The 23,612-nt window shown below is 32.8% G+C and overlaps 1 protein-coding gene across 1 annotated transcript; it reads right to left on the bottom strand.

The window, feature by feature from the left end:
- Positions 1 to 6,505: 6,505 nt before the first annotated feature.
- Positions 6,506 to 13,106, bottom strand: LOC109340382 (cell division control protein 48 homolog B). The gene is made up of 12 exons (XM_019578057.1): positions 12,890 to 13,106; positions 12,731 to 12,775; positions 11,816 to 11,871; positions 11,566 to 11,715; positions 10,745 to 10,849; positions 10,041 to 10,140; positions 9,300 to 9,587; positions 9,054 to 9,223; positions 8,100 to 8,228; positions 7,644 to 7,731; positions 7,414 to 7,491; positions 6,506 to 7,140 (listed from the first exon to the last, which is right to left on the bottom strand). The coding sequence occupies exons 1-12, from the start codon at positions 13,019 to 13,021 to the stop codon at positions 6,673 to 6,675; spliced, it is 1,809 nt and encodes a 602-aa protein (XP_019433602.1). The 5' UTR covers positions 13,022 to 13,106; the 3' UTR covers positions 6,506 to 6,672.
- Between the last annotated feature and the right edge of the window lie 10,506 nt (positions 13,107 to 23,612).

The raw sequence follows: 23,612 nt of genomic DNA, 5'->3' as shown, positions 1-23,612 counted from the left end.
GCTGGAGAGTAGATACCAATTAATCCCAGCTTGGACAATAGGTAGTTAAAGGGTGTATGATCCAAGGCCTTTGTCAAGATATCTTCAACCTGCTCTAAAGTAGATATATGCAACAAATGGAACAATTTTGATTGGAGCCTCTCCCTAACCACATGACAATCAATGTCAATGTGTTTAGTTCTGTCATGAAACACATAATTAGCTGTTATATATCGTGCTGAATCATTATCATAGTAAAGTAAATCAGGTTTAACAAATTGAATATGAAAATTGTCAAGTAAATAGGTTAACCATTGGATTTCACAAGAGACAGAGGCTAAAGCACGATATTCAACCTCTGAATAAGATCTTGCCACTGTGTTTTGTTTCTTGGATTTCCAAGAAACAAGGGAATTACCCAAGAAGGCATAGCAACCACTTATGGACTTCCTAGAGTCAATGCAGGCTGCCCAGTCAGAGTCACTGAAGACTTTCAAGTGAATAGGAGAAGATATAGAGTAGAATTGACCTTGTCTAGGATTTTCTTTGATGTACCTTAGAACCCTGCATAAAGCTTTATGGTTATTCTGAGTAGGATTAGCCATAAACTGACTTAATTGCTGAACAGAAAAACTAATGGCAGGCCTGGTATTTGTTAAGTATAAGAGTCTACCTACCAGCCTCCTATAAGAGGTTGGTTTGTCAAAGAGAGGAGAGTCGTCTTGATGCAACTTAGTTGTCTTAATAATAGGTGTAGGGAGATGTTTGCTATTTATGAATCATGTATCAAGTAAGATGTCTAAAGCATACTTCCTTTGACAAATTGTGATGCCAGTTTTGGATCTGGCAATTTCAAGACCAAGAAAGTATTTGAGGGCACCTAGGTCTTTTATCTTGAATTGAGAATCAAGATGGCCTTTGACATAATCAATTTCATCTGTGTTATTACCAGCTAAGATTAAGTCATCAGCATAAACCAGGAGAGTAGTGAAGCCCTTTCCCTTGGTCTTGGTAAATAGGGAGTGATCATGGTGAGATTGGTTGTATCCTAAGGAAAGCAAAGAATCTGAGAGCTTCTTATACCATTGTCTCACTACTTAAGTCCATATAGGGATTTCTGGAGTTTGCATACTTTCTTGGCGTCACTAGAAGGGATACCTGAGGGAATAGTCATGTAAACTTCCTCACTAAGGTCACCATCAAGAAAGTCATTGTTTATGTCTAGCTGATGGACAATCCAATCATGGCAAGTGACTAAGGCTATGAGGAGCCTAATTGTTGTCAATTTAACAATAGGGGCAAAAGTTTCAAAGAAATCAATGCCTTCAGTCTAATTAAACCCTTTGGCCAATAACCTAGCTTTGTATCTCTCAATGGATCTATCAGATTTATACTTTATATTATATACCCACTTGCAACCTATAGCTTTTTTATCAGCTAGTAGGTCAACGATATCCCAAGTTTGATTTAATTCAAGAGCATTCAGTTCCTGTTGCATAGCCTTGATCCAATTCTCAGAGCTAATGGCCTGGTCATAGGATTTTGGTTCAGTGTTGGTGGATAGAAACCCTCTTCAAAGCCCTTCGGTTGCTGATTGAGGAGATTACAATGGAAATCCCTTAAGTAAGTAGGGGGTGTCTAATCCTGGTAGATCTCCTAGAGGTCTATGGGCTTGGTTCAGTTCTGTGTTGGTCAAGGTTATGAGTATGAGCTCTATCATTATTGTTCTGATTTGTGGTGTGCAAATATTCTTCCTCATCAAGAATGTCTATGAAAGTATGGGAAATATCAGTTTGAGTCTTGCTCATAAAATCAATGGTCATTGGATTGTTGAGATCATTGTTAGATTGCCTATAAGGAAATATGTGCTCATGGAATTGGACATTTCTAGGTAGGAAAATTTCTCTGTTTTTCAAGTCATACAAAACATATCCTTTGACACCAACTTTGTATCCTAGGAAGATACACTTCTTGGCCCTAGGATCCAACTTTGTCATTTGCTGAGTAAGAGTAGAGGCAAAGTAGAGACATCCAAAGACCTTTGTTTCTAATAAGTTGGGCAGGGTCCCATATAAGAGCTCATGAGGGGTATTATTTTGAAGAGAGGGACTAGGCATTATGTTTATCAAGTAAGTAGCATGTTGAACAACATAGCACCAAAAGATCTTAGGTAGCCCAGAGTGGAAAAGAATGGTCCTAGTGACATTTAAGAGGTGCATATGCTTTCTCTCTACAACTGAGTTTTGTTGAGGAGTTTCAGCACATGATGTTTAGTGTATGATTCCATGTTCACTAAAGAAGCTAGGGGTCTGGAATTCTACCCCATTATCACTCCTTATACTCTTAACGACTTTGCCAAATTGTGTCTTAACAATTTGGACAAAGTTTTGCATTAGACCTTTTGCTTCACCTTTGCTTTTCATGAGGAAGATCCAAGTGTGCCTAAAGAGATCATCAATAATAGTTAGAAAGTACTTATGACCATGTATGGATATATCACTAATATGATCCCATATGTCCATGTGGACCAAATCAAAAATGCAAGAAGCTTTATTTTTATTGCTCGGGAAAGGCAACTTGCATTGTTTTCCTATATCACAGTGTTCACAAACCTTAGAAGCATCATGTTTTACAAATGAATACCTTTTACAAATCAAGTTTATTATGTCTAAGGAAAGATGTCTTAGTCTAAAATGACATAGATCAAAATAGGGGTCACTATACATCATATTAATATTGCTCTTATGACTAGTATTAGGATCTCCCATAATCACATATAGGTTATTATCTACTTCAGCGCGTCCAATCATCCTCAAGGTATTCATATCCTGGATAAAGCATTTCAAATCATCAAAGATAAGTTTGTAATTCATGGATTTAGTCAATTTGTAGAGAGAAATTAAGTTGTATTTGAAATCATGAACATATAACACATTATACAAAGTTAAGTGTTTTGAGAGTATAAAGGTGACTGAGACCCTTGCCAAAGTGGATGAACCATTTGGCAGGCCTATGGTGATGGGTTTTATAGAGTGATAGGTAGTGAACTCACTTAAGTAAGGATAGACATGGTCTGTGACACCAGTGTCCAAAACCCAAGGTGATATGTTACCTGCGATTTCTAGTGACTCGTCATCAAGATTGTTGTCTTTGGGCATGATGTTTATCCGGTTCACATTATGATCATTCTGACTTGACACAACACAGTCTTGCAGCAGTGATGTTAGTTGAGCATACTGTTCTGTTCCAAACTTGTAGCTCTTGGTGCCCTTGGATTGAGTGTTCTGTTGTGAAGGCTCCTCTGTTATGGCATTGTTGATGATGTTACTTGATTGCTTTGATGACTCAGGCCAATTTGGTGGGAAACCATGCTTGAAGTAACACGTCTCCACAATATGCCTTTCTTTCCCACAATAGGTGCAAACCTTATTGTTGTTAGCCTTTGAGAATTTGCCTGCTCCTCTTCCTCTACCTTGAGCCATGTTGCTTCTTGGTGCATTGTTTCTTGTTTTCCAAGATTGTGTTGAGTCTCTTGAGGAGCCCTGAGTTCTAGTGTTGGTATTGTTGAATAAGATCTTTTGATTGTTCATGTTGGATCCTTGTTGTCTCTCTTGTTGAACTAGCAGTGAGAAAGCTTTATTGATTGAAGGAAGATGTTCCATTAGCAGGATTTGTGCCTTTGTTGTATTGAACTCATCATTGAGTCCTTTCTAGAAGCACATTACATATTTATTCTCTCTTTGCACTCTCATTTTGTCAAAAGCCCCACATCTGCACTTTGCTTCACACGAGCAATGTGGGAGAGGTCTCAAGGATTCAAGATCCTCCCATTATGTCTTTAGATCTGTGAAATATGGAGATATACCTTTGTCTCCTTGTTTTATGGAGTGAACATCCTGCAATAAATCTGAAATTCGGAAGTAGTCTCCCTTTGAAAATCTTTCTTTCAAATCTAGCCAAAGGTTTTGTGCATCTTCAATGCAGACTATACTTTGAGAAATCTGAGGGGATAAGTATCTTGTTATCCAAGATATGACCATGGTGTTGCAACATTCTCATATGTCATAGCTTGGATCAGATTGAATGGGCGTTGGGATTGATCCATCAACGAATTTATACTTGTTCTTGGATTTGAGTGCTCTCTTCATTGCTATGCTCCATGAATGGTAGTTGGTTCCATCAAGTTCATAGCTAACCAAGGTTGCTCCTGGGTTTTCTCCAGGATGAAGATAGTAGGGGTTATGTATGTCATTGTTGCCATGGGACATGAGTTTTGTGTTGCTCGTTGTATCTTCCATGTTTTGAGTATGATTTGATTTGATTGCAATAGAGGTAGGGACTCCTTCTTTGAGAAGAGTCGTGGCTAGAATCTATGTGATTCTTTATGCAACGAAAGTGGTTACCAAAACCTTCAAATTGAAGGCTCTGATACCATATTATGATTTTGAATGAAAAAAATACCTCATTGCTTTTTTGTTTTATTGAATTTGAATGAATGAATGAAAAATATTCACATCATCCTAACTACCCTAACTAACTAACTGCCTAGCAAAACAAAACAAACAAAATGTGCCAATGACTAGCCAAGAAGGTGTGTCACGTTACTAGGTGCTACGGTCAGAAAATATGCGTCATGATCCATGCGTCTCGGTCAGAAAGTATGCTCCATGGTCCATATGCCTCGGTCAGGAATCATGCGCCAAGTCTCATGCGCCATGGCTTGTCTGTCTCGGTCATCTGGTTCATCTGTCTCGATCATCTGGTCCATGTCTGTCTTGGTCATCTAGTGCATCTGGTTCATGTCTGTCTCGGTCATTTGGTGGATCTGGTCCATGTTTGTCTCGATCATCTGGTGTATCTAGTTCATGTATGTCTTGGTCAAAAATGTCTTTGAATCGATCAAATTTGGTTGGCTGATCATATTGAGTTGTCTTCAATACATAATAGATAAACTTAATTCTAAATTAGACACCTAAGATAAGATATCATATGTGTATCTGAGAAGTGTTGATATTAAATACAAGAGCACCTTCATACGAAGAGGTGATTTTGCTTCATATATATGAAATAATATAGAATAGGAAGCCACATACTTATCCTTGTGCAATGCATGTGGTAATTATTGTTATACATAAATTATATCACAAAATCTACACATAACAAAATTTGAACACTTTAAAATTGGAAAGCATAACATCGCTATTAAACATCACCCTCACCCCAAAAAATTGTTGTTATCACTATCGTTGTCACACAATAATAGTCTTGTTTCCGCCGCCACACCATTGTTACTGTTGCCACCACATCCTTCAATCTTCTTCGCACCACCACCATTGCCACCACAACGTCCTTGTTGAAATATCATCATCTCATCACTCTCAACACCATATGCATTGCCCCCCTCTACAACACCATCATTGCTATCATACTATCCCACTCACCATCACCATTTGTCCCTTTAATATTACTAGTTTTTTATTGTATTTTATATCAAATAAAGTTGGTTGAATGATATTTGTTTGTTAGTTTTGCTTAATAAGTTATTTTTAGTCTAAGCAATTTGTCCCTTTTTAACTTAATTTATTGATATCTTTTTACGTTCTTTTATTTTTTGTGGAAGTGCTTATTAAGTTTTGTCGCAATTGTCTCATTAATTGTAGCTTTTCTCTATTGCGACTGTCACATCATTGTTATTTTAGCTTCAGACACGTGAATGTTGGGTTTGATTTTGTGTTTGGAATTATTGTGATTATGCATATCCGAATGTGTTTTTATGTTCATCAATCAATTACATCAGAAGTTCAGAACAAGAGTAAATGAAAATTAAATCTACAAAATACATAAAACATAAATATATTGGGATGATCACATGCGAAATTAAGGAACTACTAACCATCATCATCCCTCCACCACATTGTCACCACACTATTGGCTTGTCATCACTCCACACTACCTGCACAACCATACACCTTCTACCGCCACCACCCATCAACCTGTGCCATTACCATCATCATTGCTACCTATCCCACCACCATCCTCACTCCACCACCATTACTAAGTAAAAAACATTATAAATCTTATGTAAGAGTATTTTTATAATAATGTTTAAGTGATTTACAAAATTATATCAGAAAAAAAATAGCAAGAGACTCCAAGACAGTGCAAGTAGATAATGCAAAATACAAAGATATATTGTTTTTGTAATGAAAAGAATTCATGTACCAACAAGGCGTTGGTCTAGCGGTGTAAGGCTCAATGGATCCACAAGGTCGAGGGTTTGATTCCATTGAATGACACTTGTTGGGAGAGATTAGTTCTTTACCCAAAAAAGGTGAGGGGATACACTCGGTAGTACCAAGAAAAGGAACCCCATGTGAGCAAAACTACATAAAGGGTGGCCCATTGGCTCAATACATGAGGCTCTCACTTAGTGAAGTCTAGGAATAGTAGATATACTCAGTCTAAGATTTTAACTTGTGACCTCATGGTCGCTAAGCATCACCCTTGTCATAACTACATCTATGAATAAAATAAACTGGCCCTGCCAGAATGTCACTAGTAGACAGTAAAATTTACTCTCTTCTGAACATTTTTGTTATCATTACTGCTAAAAAAATATATAACTAAAAAATAAATCTACTATCCTCAAAATTTCCCCCACAAATGCTTTGCCTACAAAATTGAATATGCACTTCAAGTCATAGCTAAATCAAGTACAGTTTGATTTCCATGCATGTTATAGTATTTAGCAGCAGCGAGTAATACACAACTGACAATACTGATTTTAACCAAAGACATAGGAAACCTGCTGCTTTTGTTCCTAACCAGATTCGAACCTGATTCAAAATGCTTAGGCAAAGCTTGAGATGAAGTCTTCATAAAAGATGAGTATGATTCAATTTCAGCTTCTGTTAATGCTGGTTTCAAAGAATTCTTCACAATCTGGAAATGACGGTTGCCAACAACAGTAGCAGATATGTCTTCCCTTAGAGCTACAATTCCAGCTTCTCTGCATAATCCCTCCAGTTCAGCACCTGTGAAGAGCTCAGTATCTTCTGCTATTCTTCTAAGATCGACATCGCTGGCTGTTTTCATCTTACGAGTATGTACACAGAGTATCTCATATCGAGTCTCCAAATCAGGTGGTGGAACATACAGAACCTACAAGAGTGATACAGAATGTTTGACCAGCCTGTTTAACTTGCTAACAATGTCGACTATTTAAAAATATTCTTCAACAATATTTTTAATTTTAAGTGAAATTGATTTCATGAAATTCTTTCATCATTGTGAACGCTTGGTTGTTGTTGTATTGTAAATGCACAAATCCTTTGTATATTTAAACCCATTTGATTCAAGTTACAGACAAACTCTGTTTTAATTATGATATAGCAACATTAATAAAAAAACTGTGCCTGTAATATTGCTTCATACCAGATCGAAACGTCCAGGACGCATTAGTGCAGCATCAATTGCATAAGGGCGATTTGTAGCTGCCAAAACAAGAATTCCCTGGAAAAACATATTTAAGGGACATTGTTAAATGGACAGAAGAAACTAGACGACATCTACCAATCTTTCGAATTCAGTTTTATGCTTACCTTTTTCCTTTTTTCAAACAGGAGAATTCATTGGTAAAGAAAAGAGAAAAAGGTTACACTTACTTTAGCTTCTTCTAAGCCATCAATCTCAGTCAACAAAGTGGATAAAAGCCTCTCCCCAACTGTAGCACTATTGCTTGAACTGTCACCCCTGCAATCAAGGAAAACTCTTATGCACCAAAAACATAAAAAAGTCCATGTTCCCACCTCGCAAACCATTGAAACATTTTAAACAAAAAAACAGTTCATTTTACATGGTTAGATGCAATCTTGCTGTATAGGGTGGCAGATGTTATAACTACTGACAAGACTAATCATTAAACTTAATGATCCACCTCTTTTTGGTGTGCTATTCGGTACAATATTTGTGCATAGCAGCATTTACCTTAAGCCAAAGCAGTCTAAAACTGATCATGAAATGCTGTCACAATGTGTAAAAGCCTGAGCCAACATCACCATGACGCTAAGCATAAATTGGCATATACATAGAAAATCCTCACAGAAAGAAAGCTCACTGACCGTTTGGAAGCTACCACATCAGCCTCATCGAAAAATATTATACTGGGTGCTGCAAGGCGTGCTCTCTGAAACGTGTTACGAAGCAAAGCTTCCCCTTCTCCAACATACATTGAATACAATTCTGCACCACTAATTCATCATTTATAACTTGTAAGCTTTTGCACAATTTGGTAATCAGTTTCATATAGGAGCTGGATTGCAAAATTAAGATGTGAAGACAAACGAATATAGGCAGAGATATGAAAATTGTTAAACCGTACAACAAGAAATCTAGAACAGATGAAGGCATAATAATATCACCATTACAGAAAATAATACAAGTGCCACTTATTTGGAGAATGTGTGGGAGATAATAGAGGAGAAACAGTTTTAATAACAAGGATTCCAAACTAGCAGCTAAACATCTAGTCACATTGCTTTACCTCATTGATGAAAGACAACTTATATTGTAGGATTAAAATCTAACTTTGTTTATCGCTTTGGCATGCATGATACTATTATGTTTTTTTAAAGCCATTATCCTAGAATGATTTGGATACTCATCACGTGAAGACTCTGCCTTACTGCAAGGAAATCTTACTTAAGGGAATCCCCACCCCTAGTCTTAAGAGAGCCTTAGACAGAGTCTTAGCCTAACACTTGCGTCTTAGGTGTAATGTTGCTATGACTCTTAAATGAAGTCTTAAGCTTGAATTATTCATTTTCAAGACTCTTGCTTAAGATCTAGCAAGGCTTACCAAAATTCCTTTCCACTCCCCTTGTGACACATCATTAATTTGTATTGCTAATATATTTTTTTATATAATACTATATTAGTTATATATGAGTCTTAGCATTGTGAAGTAAAGTCTTAAGAGTCTTGAGTCTAGTGATTGGAATACCAATGTGGCAAAGTTTTATGAGGCTAAGGGATGGGGTACCCTAAAAACATTAAAATTATACAAAGTTTCAAACCTCAAGGAAAAGAAAGAAGCTTGGGCAGCATGTGCAGCAGCTTTGGCAAGGGTGGTTTTGGAACATCCTGGAGGACCATGGAGAAGAATCCCACGTACAGGGGATATTCCCAATCTTGAAAATGCAGCCGAATGCTTAATAGGCCATTCAACAGCTTGCTGGAGCTTTTTCTGTTCAAGGATTTGCACACAGATATTACTAACTTCTGACTATCTCAGAGTAAAATGAAATGCAAAATATACAGACCTTCAATTCTTGTAATCCCCCAATGTCTTCCCAGGTCACTTTAGGAATTTCCACAGTAACACCTCTTGTTATACTTGGACCAACGGCAGACCTTGCATTCTTCCAATCTTCCATTGTTAAACTAAAATTATCGGCATCTTCATTTGTATTTGAGGAGGACCTTTTAACTGCAAACAAAGTAGCTTCACGACACAAAGCCTCCAAATCAGCTCCAACATATCCATTACAAGATGCAGCTACGATTTTTAAGTCAACACTGTGATCCAGGGGAATCTTCTTTGTATACAACTGAAATACATTAAATTAAAAACCAAATGAATTTATGCTGTCAAACTTTATCGATCAAGAATTCAATGAAACAAGCAAAGTGGATGAAACCAAACTGAAGGATTGACTTTTCTTACTAAACAACTTGCCTTAGAGCCAACATAAACAAATTTGAAAAGTAACGTTACATGTGAAGTATCATATCGTCCTGAGTGCTTATGATTTTTGGTGGAGGCCCATGAGTGGTTTAAAATTGTTAGCATACACCCCTCACAAAAGAGACCTTGGCTTAGTAGCATGTACAATGTGCAAGCCTACTTTACCTATTGCTAAAATTTAATTTAACTAGTATGGTGACAAGGCTGACAACTTGGTTGTAGAGGCTCCAATATCATCTCAAGAACCAAATCATCCAACTACCAGCTAAAGCAGTTGGGTGGAGGCTCATAAATGTTATATATCTCTAACAGTTACCTTAAGAATTTGAAAGCGCTCCTCTTCGTTTGGGACACTAACTTCAATTTCAGCATCAAAACGTCCAGACCTTCTCAGGGCAGGGTCAATTGCATCCACTCTATGTATGCAGAAACCAGATACATGAAATTCAACGAGCGGAAGTATTCGGAGAAATAGCAAATAATGTGAAGAACAGCTGAAGCAGTGCTAAAAGTGTTCACAGAGTTTAAAAGAGAACCAAATAACCACATAAGAGCAATTTACAGGGCCCAGACAACATCCAAGAATAGAGAATCAAAGATAAATGAAAGAATATCAAATGCCAGAAAACTACAATAGTCCATCTCCATCAAGATACATAAAAACAGCTTAAAAGTTAAAAAAACTCATTGCTCTTATTAATCCATCAGGATATAGTAAAACAAGTTAAACCCTCATGGATAAACATTCTGAGCCAACCATCAAATGAAGGATGACGATGTAATAATCAGCTGAAGTTACATAATAAATTACATGCAGCAGATTTGAACCTGTGACACGTAAAATTATGCTTGTAATATCGAATTCACATGTACAATATTCTGGTTTAGAAAGGTGGACATGAAATAAAATAACATTAATGAGTGTAGATGTTGAATTGCATAATGAAAGCAAGATACATTCAACCCCCTATAACTCTTATATCCATAAATTCATAAACCATCTAGAATATAACAGACAACCTGTTAGTTGATGCAACCACAACTACTCCTGGTGTAGACGAGGTTGGTTTATTTGAGTCCATTAGTGTGAAAAGTTGGGAAGCAACTCGAACATCTTGCTCCCTTCTGCATGTAGACAGTATGAAATGATGGCATCAATAGCTTGCTCAAATAATGATCATTCAAAATTAAAAAATAAAAGAATATCACTAGAGCCACAGGCCCACATATTTCACTTAATATGGGGGCACAAAAGAAATACCATAGAATAACATGATAAATAAAAAATCAAAACTGATCTTTATTATATTACTTCCAATTACTTTTATATGTAAATATTACAAAAGTGAACAAGATAGTCATAAAAAAACAAAAAATAAATAAAATAAACCAGAGCTGGGATTTATTGTGCTGAAATAAAAGCTACTAAATGATCTCTATACTTGTGATTAATACCTCTTTTGCCCCGTTACCAAAGACAATCTTACTCACAAGTAAGCAAGATAATTTAAAATTAACACCTTACGAGTTATATTTCCAACAAGAAAAGCAACATATAACTTGACAAATCCAATAAAACCTAGTGTAAAGTTGTGAATTCATCTAAGCAGCATCTGGTATCATTCTGATAACATTCCTCTAAAAGAGATCAGGCATAGGGTGGAGAATTCTCTTAAAGTAAACTTTTTTTTGTAGTACATTTTCTCTAGTATCATAAAATTGTGTGCAGAGCTAAATTGATACCAGTAACGCAGTGATAATAAGTATGAAACAGAAAAACAATAATAAGCTAAGACAGATCACACAAGCATTCAGCACAGAAGTCATCAATTGTCCCTTACTTGGAATCTCGACGAGGACAGAGTGCATCAATTTCATCTATAAAAATAACTGATGACTTGCCCAAAGCTACATGAGATGAAGCATCAGAAAAAGCCTTGCGGAGAATTCTCTCACTTTCACCGGCCTGTGCTCTATGAACTGAGTGGGGACTGCAAAATACACATACAAACAAGTAATGACAAGCAACCGACTCAGATCATAGAACTTTGGAATACAAAAACAACAAAGTTCTACTCAGAAGACAAGTACCTGATAATTGTCAAATGTGCCCCACATTCCCGAACAACTGCTCGTACCAAACTTGTCTGTGATCACATTCAGGCATAGATATAACTAATTTTAAATTTAATAAGCAAAGCAAAATGGTAAAATTGACTCAGAAAATAACTGATTATCTGATTAATCACTAAATTATACTACGACGTCATATATTTAGCTTATCTACATAAAATTATTTGTGGGAGTGCAAAGATAGATGCAACAAACTCGAATGAATTTCAAAATAGGTCATTTTCAACTGGAATCAAGTCATCAACAGTCCATTGGGTGCTGGCCACTAAAACCAGACAGAACAAAGTATATCATCGGCTCGATCTAAAATGCAATGTCCAAAGCACCTTCCCATATGTCACAACCGAACTATGGTCTGTAACTGCCAAAAAAGAACTAGGGACTAGTTCCCTATCCCAAAACATCACTTGAATAGTTGAAAGTGTTCACATGGTGTACTGAAAAAAGGTAAACTTGGAACCTCTTGGTCGCACTAAACTTTATATATGTTCAGACTTCATAGTTCAGACCATAAATATATACACATGATTGCATGTACTAATCCAAAAAAAACTAAATAAATAAGTAAATCAAATTACAATCTTAAAAAGGATCTATCCAATTTAAAACCCAAGTAACAAGTCAAAAGGATTCCATCATTACAAGTTATCTCAACAACAAATAATTATTTCAACAAACAAAGCTCTAAAATTGACCTTTTTTTTTTAAATTACCGCATAAAATGGCACTCTATATCTCTGATTGAATCATAAAGGAACACGTGTGTACTTCATGAATTAGATTAAATTAAACTACATGATAATTGATATAAAAGTGTAATGGAAAATATAGGTTCCATGTTTAAAAAACAAAAGGGTGATTCAAATAATTTACCTTTCCAGTACCTGGTGGACCGTACAACAACAACCCTCGTGGCCACTGAAAGAAAACCCAGAAGAAGAAAAACAAATCAAATGATGAAAAAGTAGTTCAGGGTTACAAAGAACAAAACCCCACATGATTAAAACAAGGGAAAATGGTAAAAAACTGAACTTTAAGGCCAAGCTTTTGAGCTTGGCGAGAGTAGTGAAGAGGGAATATGATAAGTTCTCTGAGTGCTTCAAGTGCTTCAGTGTTGCCACCAATGGCTTCTTCAGCTTCCCACTGGTTATTGCTTTCCGTCATAGTAGAGAATGAATCGTTTGAGACAACTTGGGGAATTTCATATACGGCAGAACTTGTTCATGTAGATGGGTCGATCCAACATAGGTTTTTTTTATTATTAAAAATTGTATTCTCTCACTCTGTTAACTATACAATTAATTTCTCTAGAATTTTTGGGTATATCCAAATAAGTTTCACTTAATGAATTATTTATTTTTTATCATCATATTAGAAATTTAGTCTAATCTTATGCCACTACATTAAACACATTGCATTAATTTATATTTTCACAAATTTATTATGTTATTTTTTGTAATTGTAATTTATAAATATTAATCATATTAATGTTTCATGTTAAATAATATTGTTCGGTTTACCTCCTTATCAAAATTTAGTTATTTTAGACCTCGGGATCAATTTAATTAGAAATTATAATTTTAAGCTATTATAGACTATACTTATTTTTAAAACTAAAATAATAACTCTAATCCTTTATATTTTTAAATGAAAATCATGTGTCACACTTTTATTGTCTCATTTATATCTTAATTCAATTAAAAAATGATACCTGATTAAAATAAAAAATTCATAAAAACAAAATATAATTTGTTTATTTTACTTGATATAATATAATCGGTTTAAGAGTTTGAGACAACAAAATGTTTGGACATCTTATTCGTTATCTTGCAAAAACAAAACAATAATATTTACTTTCTTTTCTTTCATTTGGACCCTTGGATTATGGGTGGACACACCAATTTTTTATTTTTATCTCTTAAATTAGGATAGAGATTAAAGATAAAAGAAAAAAAATGTATACACTGATATTATGAAATATTTTTATATTATCATTATATCATTTATAATTTATTTTTAACTATTATTAATATCTAAATAAAAATAATATATATAAATGATGTATAACGCACTAACAACATATAAATTTTTACATTTAGATGCATAGATGTGTTTGTGAGATGAATTAAATTTGGCTATGATGAGATGGGATAAAACATGACATGTATTATAATAATTTTATTAGTAGGATATATATATATACATATATATATATATATATATATATAATATATATAAAAGTGGGTAACAACTTTAAACCAAGTTCTAACCTAAAACTAAAATCTTAACGACTATAAATATATTGAACTATAGGTAGAGAACAGTTTTCCTAAATTTTAATTTTTACCCAAATTAATCATCTATATATCCAATCCATCTCATTAGGATAAAATATTAATTAAGTGAATTGTTATACATGTGTTTTCTATGAAGTCAAAGATGTTTGTGTAGAGTAAAAGCTTTTTTGCTTGCGTTTCACTTTTTGTAATCCTGCATGCACAATAGAAGTGAAACGGATGCAGCAAGTACCTCACACACGAATCATTAGAGGTGGGAAAAACCATAATTCTATTCTATTAAAATATAAAAATTAATGGAAGTTAATTTATTATTTCAATTCTCATGAGTAGCAATAAGGGGTGGTACAATTGATGCAGGAAAGAACGGGTGTAGCAGGAAGAAAGGTTTAGTTTTTTTGCCAAACCAACTATAGGCCGGTCCACTCGTTCAATATGAATGTCATGAAAATGTGCACTCAATTCCCACTGCTCAGGCCCAACTATAATATATTCTAAGCCCTTGGGCAAAAACAAAAATCCTAGTTTATCAAAAACTTTGATGTGACTTGGTTTTTGGACAATAAGGAAGAAAAAGAGAAAATTTTAGATTCATTTCATTGATGTAATTTATAGTTGAAAAGGTTTTAGGTCATTCCACTAATATAATTTTGTAATTCTAAAGTCTTCTCTTTCATCTCTAAAATTCAATTTGCAAGTACATCTTCTCTTTCATCAGGCATGTCTTGATTTGAAAAGTCCGAAAAACTTAATTTATAAAAACTTATGTTCATAAGAAAAATGTTGAACACAACTTCTAAGGTAAAAAAAATCCTAAAATTGTGGTTACCCGTTAATAAAATCCACACTGCTATAGACACGAATCACAAAATAGCATCCACAAGTTTTAGGGACAAATTTTTTAACTATTCTGCAATATATAAGGGCAAACAAGAGTATATAATACTTGTGCTTGTGAGTACTCATGATACATCAAAATATTTTAGTATTTTGTTGGATTTGAATTTTTAAAGTTGGTAATGCACATTAGGGGTGAGTAGGATCAGACCCTACTCACTCATCTGACTTGGGCCGTTCATGATTAGGCTTGAAAATGATCGAGTCTATGGCCGGTTTTGGGTATGGAACAAGCGTTATTTGTCTCATGGTTACTCACTTATTATGTTTGTATGTGTTTCTTTTCAATTATATACATTGTAACGATATCTCTTTGGTCAAAAATGTCATTGATTCTCTAATTTTTTCATCATATATACATGATTAACAACATATACATATATTATTTCATATGTCAAATCACATATTCATAATAATAAATAACATTGAGAAGACTTTATACCCACTATATTTAATCAGGTCTTGGGTCAAGTTCAGATTTAAAAACTGACTCGATCAATATTTATGGTCAGATTAGTTTCGGCTCTATGATTAGGTATGAGTTCAAAAAATGACATGATCAATATTTTATGGTTGGGTAAGGGACAAGTCTTACCCGATCCAACCTGATTCATGTTCGCACATTGCATATTATGTTGAAATAAATTTTTTTTCTATTTTTTCGGTTTAAAAGTACTCAATATGCAAAATGTCCAAAAATTAATCGGCCTAGTTTTTTTCCTTTTATTTTTGAAACGTCTAACATATATTTGTTGTAACTGCTAAATATGTGGGTACCATTAAAACCTCATAAAAAAACTTGGACGGGTATAAGTACAATTTCCCATATGTAAAAGTGTAGTGGTATTAGAGGTGTTCAAATCTAGAGGATAAAAAAATAAACCAAAAGTCATTAGAAAAACTAAAATCACAAAAACTTGAAATTGTTTGAATTGTATTAGACTATTTTTTTTGGAAATTGGTCTGGTTCAATTTTTTATTCCAATTATTATAGAAATTGGACCAATCTAAATCAAACCAGTACTCATACACAAACATGAAGAAAAAAAATCATTTTTAAATCTAACTAACCTTGTTGATAATCTAAAATGTATGTTTTCATATTTTCTATTATTAAAAATGTTATTATGTATTAGTTAATAATTTTTTTTTAAATTATGTTGGTGTGTTATTTGTGATGTTTTAGTGGTTTTTATTTTAATATTCTTTTTATTTTTGTTATTATTTTTCTACTTCAAATAGAACTATTTTGATTTTTATGTAATTTTACATTTTAAAAATGTAATAAACTTATTGTTTAGGAATACACGTCTTTTTTTGTTGTAAAATTCACATCTTTTTATACTATTAAATGTATCATCTACCAACAAGATATTAGTCTAATAATATAAGGTTTTACTATATCTTCAAGATTGATGGTTCAATTTCTAGGTATGACACTTGTTGGGGGCAGATACAAATCTCGAAATAAGTTAGTTCCTTACCCGAAAAGGTGAAGGAAAACTGTTGGTATTACCCAAAAAGTATCATCTCCACCCTATACGTAAGATATTAATTTCCTTCGACATGTGTGGCTGTCTTTCCAAAAAAAAATGTCGCTTACTGAAAAACAATAATTAAGATCTTATACCACTAGACTAATGTCTTGTTGGTGAAATTAATAATTGGAAATAATATTAGAATTGTTATTTCTTTATTAAAAAACTCCAATCAAATTAAACTGGAACCACATATAAGCTTTAGATCAGATTTTAATGTAAAACAATCAAACTGAAGCAAACAAAGGTATTATTTGTATTTGAGATAGAATATTGTTTTACTAAAAACCAATTCAAACCAACGGTGAACTCCTATTGGGCTGCCAGTACCAGTACTGCTGCTTCTTGTGAAATCCCTATCCAGAAATTAGTTACCATCCAAATTTGGAAAATTTAGGTGGATAGTGTAGTTTAACTACACTATCACACATTTGGTATATGTTTTAAAATATTTATGGAAGTAGTGTATTTTTATGGAAGTTGTGAATGAGATCCACGACTTCCCTGATATATTCTCTCTCAATGGAAGTCGTGTACCTTAAACACGATTTCCATTATATATTAATAATAAAATATTTTGTAGCGTAGTTATTGGTTTTTATAGAAACCTAGAGGTCCATGATTCAACACCCACTTATTCTTTGACATATATTATTTATACAAGGACTATGATATATTATAAGTAATTACATTATATTCATTACTGAATGTTTGTACATTTTTATTTTATATTGTTTTATTATTAATATACAATAGAAATCTTGTTTAGAGTACGCGACTTCCATGGAGAGAGAATATGTTAGGGAAGTCGTGGATGGGATCCACGACTTCCCCAAAGTCGTGGATCCATTCACGACTTCCCTAAAAAATACACTACTTCCATAAATATTTTAAAACATATATTAAACGTGTGATAGTTAGTCAAAATATATTATCACTTAAATTTTCCTCCAAATTTGCTGGGCACGTCCGAATCTAATTTTAATCAGAAGCAAATTTGCAAGTTTTGCAAACGATTCCAATTTCCAAGCACACACTCGAACTCAAATTTTCTAATCTTTTATTCCAAATCTGAAGAAGGTGACACGTGCATGTTTCAAACCAATGGTAGTTCTCATGGATGGGTTTTGTTGTAGGCGATAAAGAATTGTATAAAAATGCATGTAATATATCATATACGGAGATGAATACATTTTATAATTTTTAATGTTATTATTTAATATTAAATTTAATTTAATGTGTTGTCAGTATTCTATTGATTATCTGTTTTATATTCACACAAGTCTTTGTCATTATAAGGAGCCACAAACAATACAAACCCCTCACCCACATTTACACGTGTCATCCTATGTTTCTTCATACACGTGGCATCCCCACGTTCACCACTCCTTTTGTAGATCTTCTTTTGAACCCTTTTCTTAACTTTTTTTTTCTTTTTAATTTTGAAAGTGCAACTTGTTGAGTGGGTTTCATCTCACTGGAGTTCTTTATAGAGTAATGATATATAAAAATGTGAAATTTTCTATCAAATCATCCTTGAATGATATAAAAATATTTATAAAAGAATATATCATTTTTATAATGAATAAGACATGACTAAAGTTAATATTTTTTTGAATATGTGTTTTCTTGACATAATATAATATTTGGTGATGTAGTGTGACTTCATCAACTATCACCTCAATAATTAATATCTAATATATTAATAGTGTAATATATATGTACAAATAGTGTAAATATATTATCTTCATTTATTTGTTGTATTATTTTGATCAAAGAATCAATAATGATTAAAAATAAATGAATGCAGTGACAATATAAAAAATTCTTATATTATTGATGGACATATTTTTTCCTCATTTCTCAATTCATATAACAAATATACACCATTCCAATCTATTAATTTTAATAACTAATAAGTTAATTAAGAAAATATAGTTTTCCAACCAATGAAATTGAGTATACATATGTCCATGGAATAGGACATTGCGTATATAGGTATATCCCATGGAATAGGACAATAGGTATATCCCAAGATGATCCCTCCTTGATTTCTTATGGAATTGGGACCATGTGATGTGTCCCATGCTTCTATTTCTTGAGTAATGAAGACTTCACCAGGTTACCTACAACACCAATTATAGGTCCTCCACCATTACTATACTTTGCCTAGTTGACTTTTTTTTTCTTTTGCATGTAAAGTATTACTTTAAGATTGTCATCTCAATTTATTTTTCATTGTCATATTTATGGTACGCGGAAATAAAGATTTACACATTATCAATATATCGTTAACTATCTATTTGTATTATTTATATTTAAGATTTAATAATAATTAAATATAAATGATAATAAAATAATAATAATATAAAAACTTTTAACTGTCAGTATACACATTATTGTTATTTTTAAGATTAAAAACGTACATTATTAATCAATTTTGATCATTGAAATAATCTTTTAATTTATTTGTTGGGAAATGAGGATGTGCAAAATTAATAATTAAATTAATATTTATATAATCTCACTGATTAAATTAATTAATAATATTATTCTCTTGAAATTAAAGTTCTTTCCTTTCCTTTTTCAATTTACATAATCAATTTGTCTCCTTTAAGGGGAGAGAGGAACAAGAACAAATATAAGGGATGACTACGAGTGGACCCTCCTTTTTATTAATTTTTATATATCTGAATAGTGAATGACCTTATATTACCTATGTGTATTTTGTATTTTTTGATAATTTATTTTTCCAATATTATTCCAAATATTTTGATGTTTTGAAATTTTAATATATTTATACTTTAGTTGTCAACTAATATTTTTATTTAATAATTTTATTTTCACCACATATTTCTAAATTTCTTTTTAGTTTAGTTACTAATGTGAATTAAATTTAATTATTTTAGTTGATTTTTTTTTTAATATTTTTTATGATTTCTTAAACTATCTGTAATTTAGTGGAGTAATTATTTCATCTTCCATATGCTATCATTGTCTATATGTTTCATTTAACTCGTGATTAGTTGACTACCTAAAATCATTTTTGGATATTTTACAAAACGTGATTTATGTTATGAGGAGTGTTATTCGTTTTTCTAAAATATGCTTGAATGTCTACATTTTGTGGGAACAATAAATAGGATGAAAAAATTGTCGTCTCTACCTTGTTTTTCCAAAATTTAAGACTAGTCAAATCCTTATTCCACTGCTATAAAAGATTAATGGTAATATATTTTTCTCCTAAAAACGTCCTATTTTTATTACTTTAGGATCGCTGAAAAGCTTTATTCGCCCCATCACTTGATCACTAAAAGCTTTAGGTCTAAATATACACTTAGATCACTTGATGGATTCCTTAATCACACATTTCCTGAACCCATTTGCAGAGAGTAGAGAGTTTATTTTTGGGGTTTAATTTGAACATAAAAACTCATACTTCAAAATGAGGGAATTACATTAAATATTTGCTGTGCTAATTTTTAAGAGCCTACACGAAGTAGCCTTATGAATACGTGCAAGCTTATTTGAATTGTGCATGACCAAGATAAAGTGGGAAAACGAGAGAGTTTAATATGCATGTTTTGTAAAAAAATTATACACATTATCTATTATTAATATATATATTATTTTTATTTAATATTCAATGATCATTAATATATGAAATGTGAATAATAGATTGATAATATAAAAACTCCTCTATTATCAATATATAGGCATTAAATTTAAAAGGACATTCAATGAAGCTTGCGTGTATCAAGATCAAAATTAGATAGGCTTGAGTCTATGTTTAGGAATGGTTAACGCTTATGACCTACTTATGAGTATGTTTTTTGTTGGATACATTGGGAAGACAATGCTATTAACACTTTAAGTTTTTGATAGGGGTGAGTAAGACCTAATCCTATTCGCTAATTAAATTTGATATGATCTTGATTGGGTCTAAATATGGTTGAGTTTTATCAATCTAGGTTGAGTTCAAGTTCAAAATTAGACTTGCTTACTATTTAAGCCCAGACAAGGACAAACATAATCCGGCTCAACCCTCTTATTGTCACTTCATTCATCATATTTGTATGTGTGTATATTTAATTGTGTACAAAGTAATGTGATCTCTTTGACAGAAGTATCATCGACTCTCTAATTTTTTATCATATATACATGATTAACAATATATATATATCATTTCATATTTGTATATGTGTATATTCAATTGTGTACAGAGTAATGTCATCTCTTTGATGAAAATATCATTGACTCTCTAATTTTTTCATCATATATACGTGATTAGCAATATATACATATATCATTTCATATGTCAAATTACATATCTATATAATAATAACTAATATTAAGAAAATTTTATGTATGTATCATATTTAATTGGTTCTAGAGTTGGGTTCAAATGCTCATCCAATCGACATTTAGGGTTAGATTTGTTTATGATATAAAGTCAAGTTCGAGTTCAAAAAATAAATCGATCAACGTTCAATGGTACATAACGTACAAGCCTTACACAACTCTCACCCCTAATTTTTACACTCTCTACTCACTAATTAAAATTTGGAGATTTATATTTATGTATCGATAATGTAAACATTTGTCACTCCATCAATATATCATTTATTATTTATATGTTAATCTTCATAAACGTACTTGATGGAGAGGTCATCTACTATTAATTTTGTCTTTCCTTTTTTATTTATTGAAATAAATTATGTATAAATTCATTAATGAGTATTATTATTTTTTAAATATGGGTTCACGTTGACGTGTGCAGACGTCACAATTTACGTTTTTGTATGTTTTAGAAACAATTTTTTTGTTTGGAATATGTGCAATATAATATTTTTGTAAATATTTAAATATACATAGTTAATTCATCATCAATTATTTATATTTAATTATTATTAATTATTCAAAATGTAATCTAAATAAATGATAATGATATAGTGATCTTTATATTCACATCGCATAAATATTACAATATTAAAAAAATAGAATAGTGGGGAAGGGGTCATCGAGTAAGTACAGTTCTATATACTATTATAACATTATTCACTATTTATATTTAATTATAATGGACTCTTGAAAATAATAATTCAAATGAATGTTTGATGATATAATGTATGTATATAAAATTTTATATTAACAACACATAAATGTTACACTCATAATATAAAACAATGTTGTGTTTCAACTAGTTTTATTTTTTTCAATACATGATTAATAAGAGTGTAATGTCTTTGCAGAGTGAGTTTAAATATTTTTATATAGTGAGTATATTATCCACTATTTATTTGGATTATTTTCTTTGAAGAATCAATGATAATTAAATATTAATGATGAGTAAAATAGTAATAATATATAACACTCATATCACTACATACATTTTTTTGCAGGGGGGAATGATATATCATCACATCATAAGAGAATATATTGTTGGTGCAGCGGAAGCGATCATTACACAATGTTGGCCACAAGCAATCAAATAAAGACATAGAATAAATAGAAGAGAAGAAACAAGAGAATTTTGGCCAATTGTGCTTATGTCATCGGAAGCGGTAAGTGGCTACCAAAATATTATTAGAGAATAAGGATTAGAAACTCTATCATACCCATTGGCCCACCTGTCCACGAGATGTTTCTACTTGGTGTTTATATCTGGTGCACATTATAACAAGGACTTGAATCCGATATATAACATTGGTTACTTTACTCTATTTCAATACTAGACAATGTGAGACTAACACAATAACATATTTCAAGCATCCCAACCATCTTCACCTTGATCGAAATAAACGAATATCTCGTTCCTTATGAAATCTACACAAGAATCTTCACCTTAGCGAATATATGAATCCAGCTTGTTCAATGTCTTATTCTCTTTAATTGCTCCCCTACATCATAGACCTTGTGAGTATCATTGACGATGTTACTAATAGCCTAGCTCTCCAAACTTGTAGTGCAACTTCTCGTACTGCCATCAAATGGAACACACCGCCTAGCCACCTATTGTTAGGAAGTCTTTCGATATATTGGAACATCTACGCAAAGTTCATCAACGATTGTCCTCTTCAATACTCAGTCAATCTGAATCTTGAAGCTTCCTTGGAAAGCCTCAACCGCTACCATCATTGTCTATTCCGACAATCCTAGTTCAAAAACTATGATACTTCAACATAAGGAGTATACCCACACCACACACCTTGCGTCAATGCTAACTAATGTTTGTGTCACATCCTTGCATCCAAGCCAATACTCATGTCACACCCCTGCATCTCTACCAATGCTCGTGTTACAACTTGCATCAAAGTCAATGCCCATGTTACACCCTACATCAAAGTCAGTTAGCGCCTCTGTGCTTTTATGGATCTGCTAACAATTAACATCATTCATTATGACGTCTCAGACACCCCATTAGGATATCCCACTTCTCATCACAAATAAGAACATTCTCTCAACATCTAGAGAGATATTGTCAGAATCTGTCTCTGGGTCAACACATGAGTTCAAATCTCCACCTTGATCCTAACCCAATACATGAACTTATGAGGTTCTGGATCAACACGTACATTGCCTACACTACAGTTCCGCCATGTTTCCTTCTTCTTCAACTCATCTACTATATCTTCGTCATTACCTTTGACGCACCTTGTCTAGATATCACGCCTTTACCCTCTTTAGCCATTGTCTGATGTTTGGGTTAAGAGTCATCTATCAATTAACTCTGATACCAATTGTTGGTGTAGTAGAAGCGATCGTTGCGCAGTGTTGGCCGCAAACAATCAAATAAATGCCTATAATAAATATAAGAGAAGAAACAAGAGAATTTGTTAACAGAGATTAACCAATTGTACCTACATCCCCGGGAGCACTGAGTGACTGACTACTAAGATATTAAGAGAGAATAATGATTATAAACTCTACCGCACCCATGAGCCTACATGCCTATGATGTATTTCTATTTGATGTTTATATATGATACACATTATAACAAAGGACTTGAGTCCAATATATAAC

This window comes from Lupinus angustifolius, unplaced genomic scaffold, assembly GCF_001865875.1.
Source record: "Lupinus angustifolius cultivar Tanjil unplaced genomic scaffold, LupAngTanjil_v1.0 Scaffold_166_11, whole genome shotgun sequence".
Taxonomy (NCBI): domain Eukaryota; kingdom Viridiplantae; phylum Streptophyta; class Magnoliopsida; order Fabales; family Fabaceae; genus Lupinus; species Lupinus angustifolius.
This window is presented reverse-complemented; position numbering and strand designations above follow the sequence as displayed.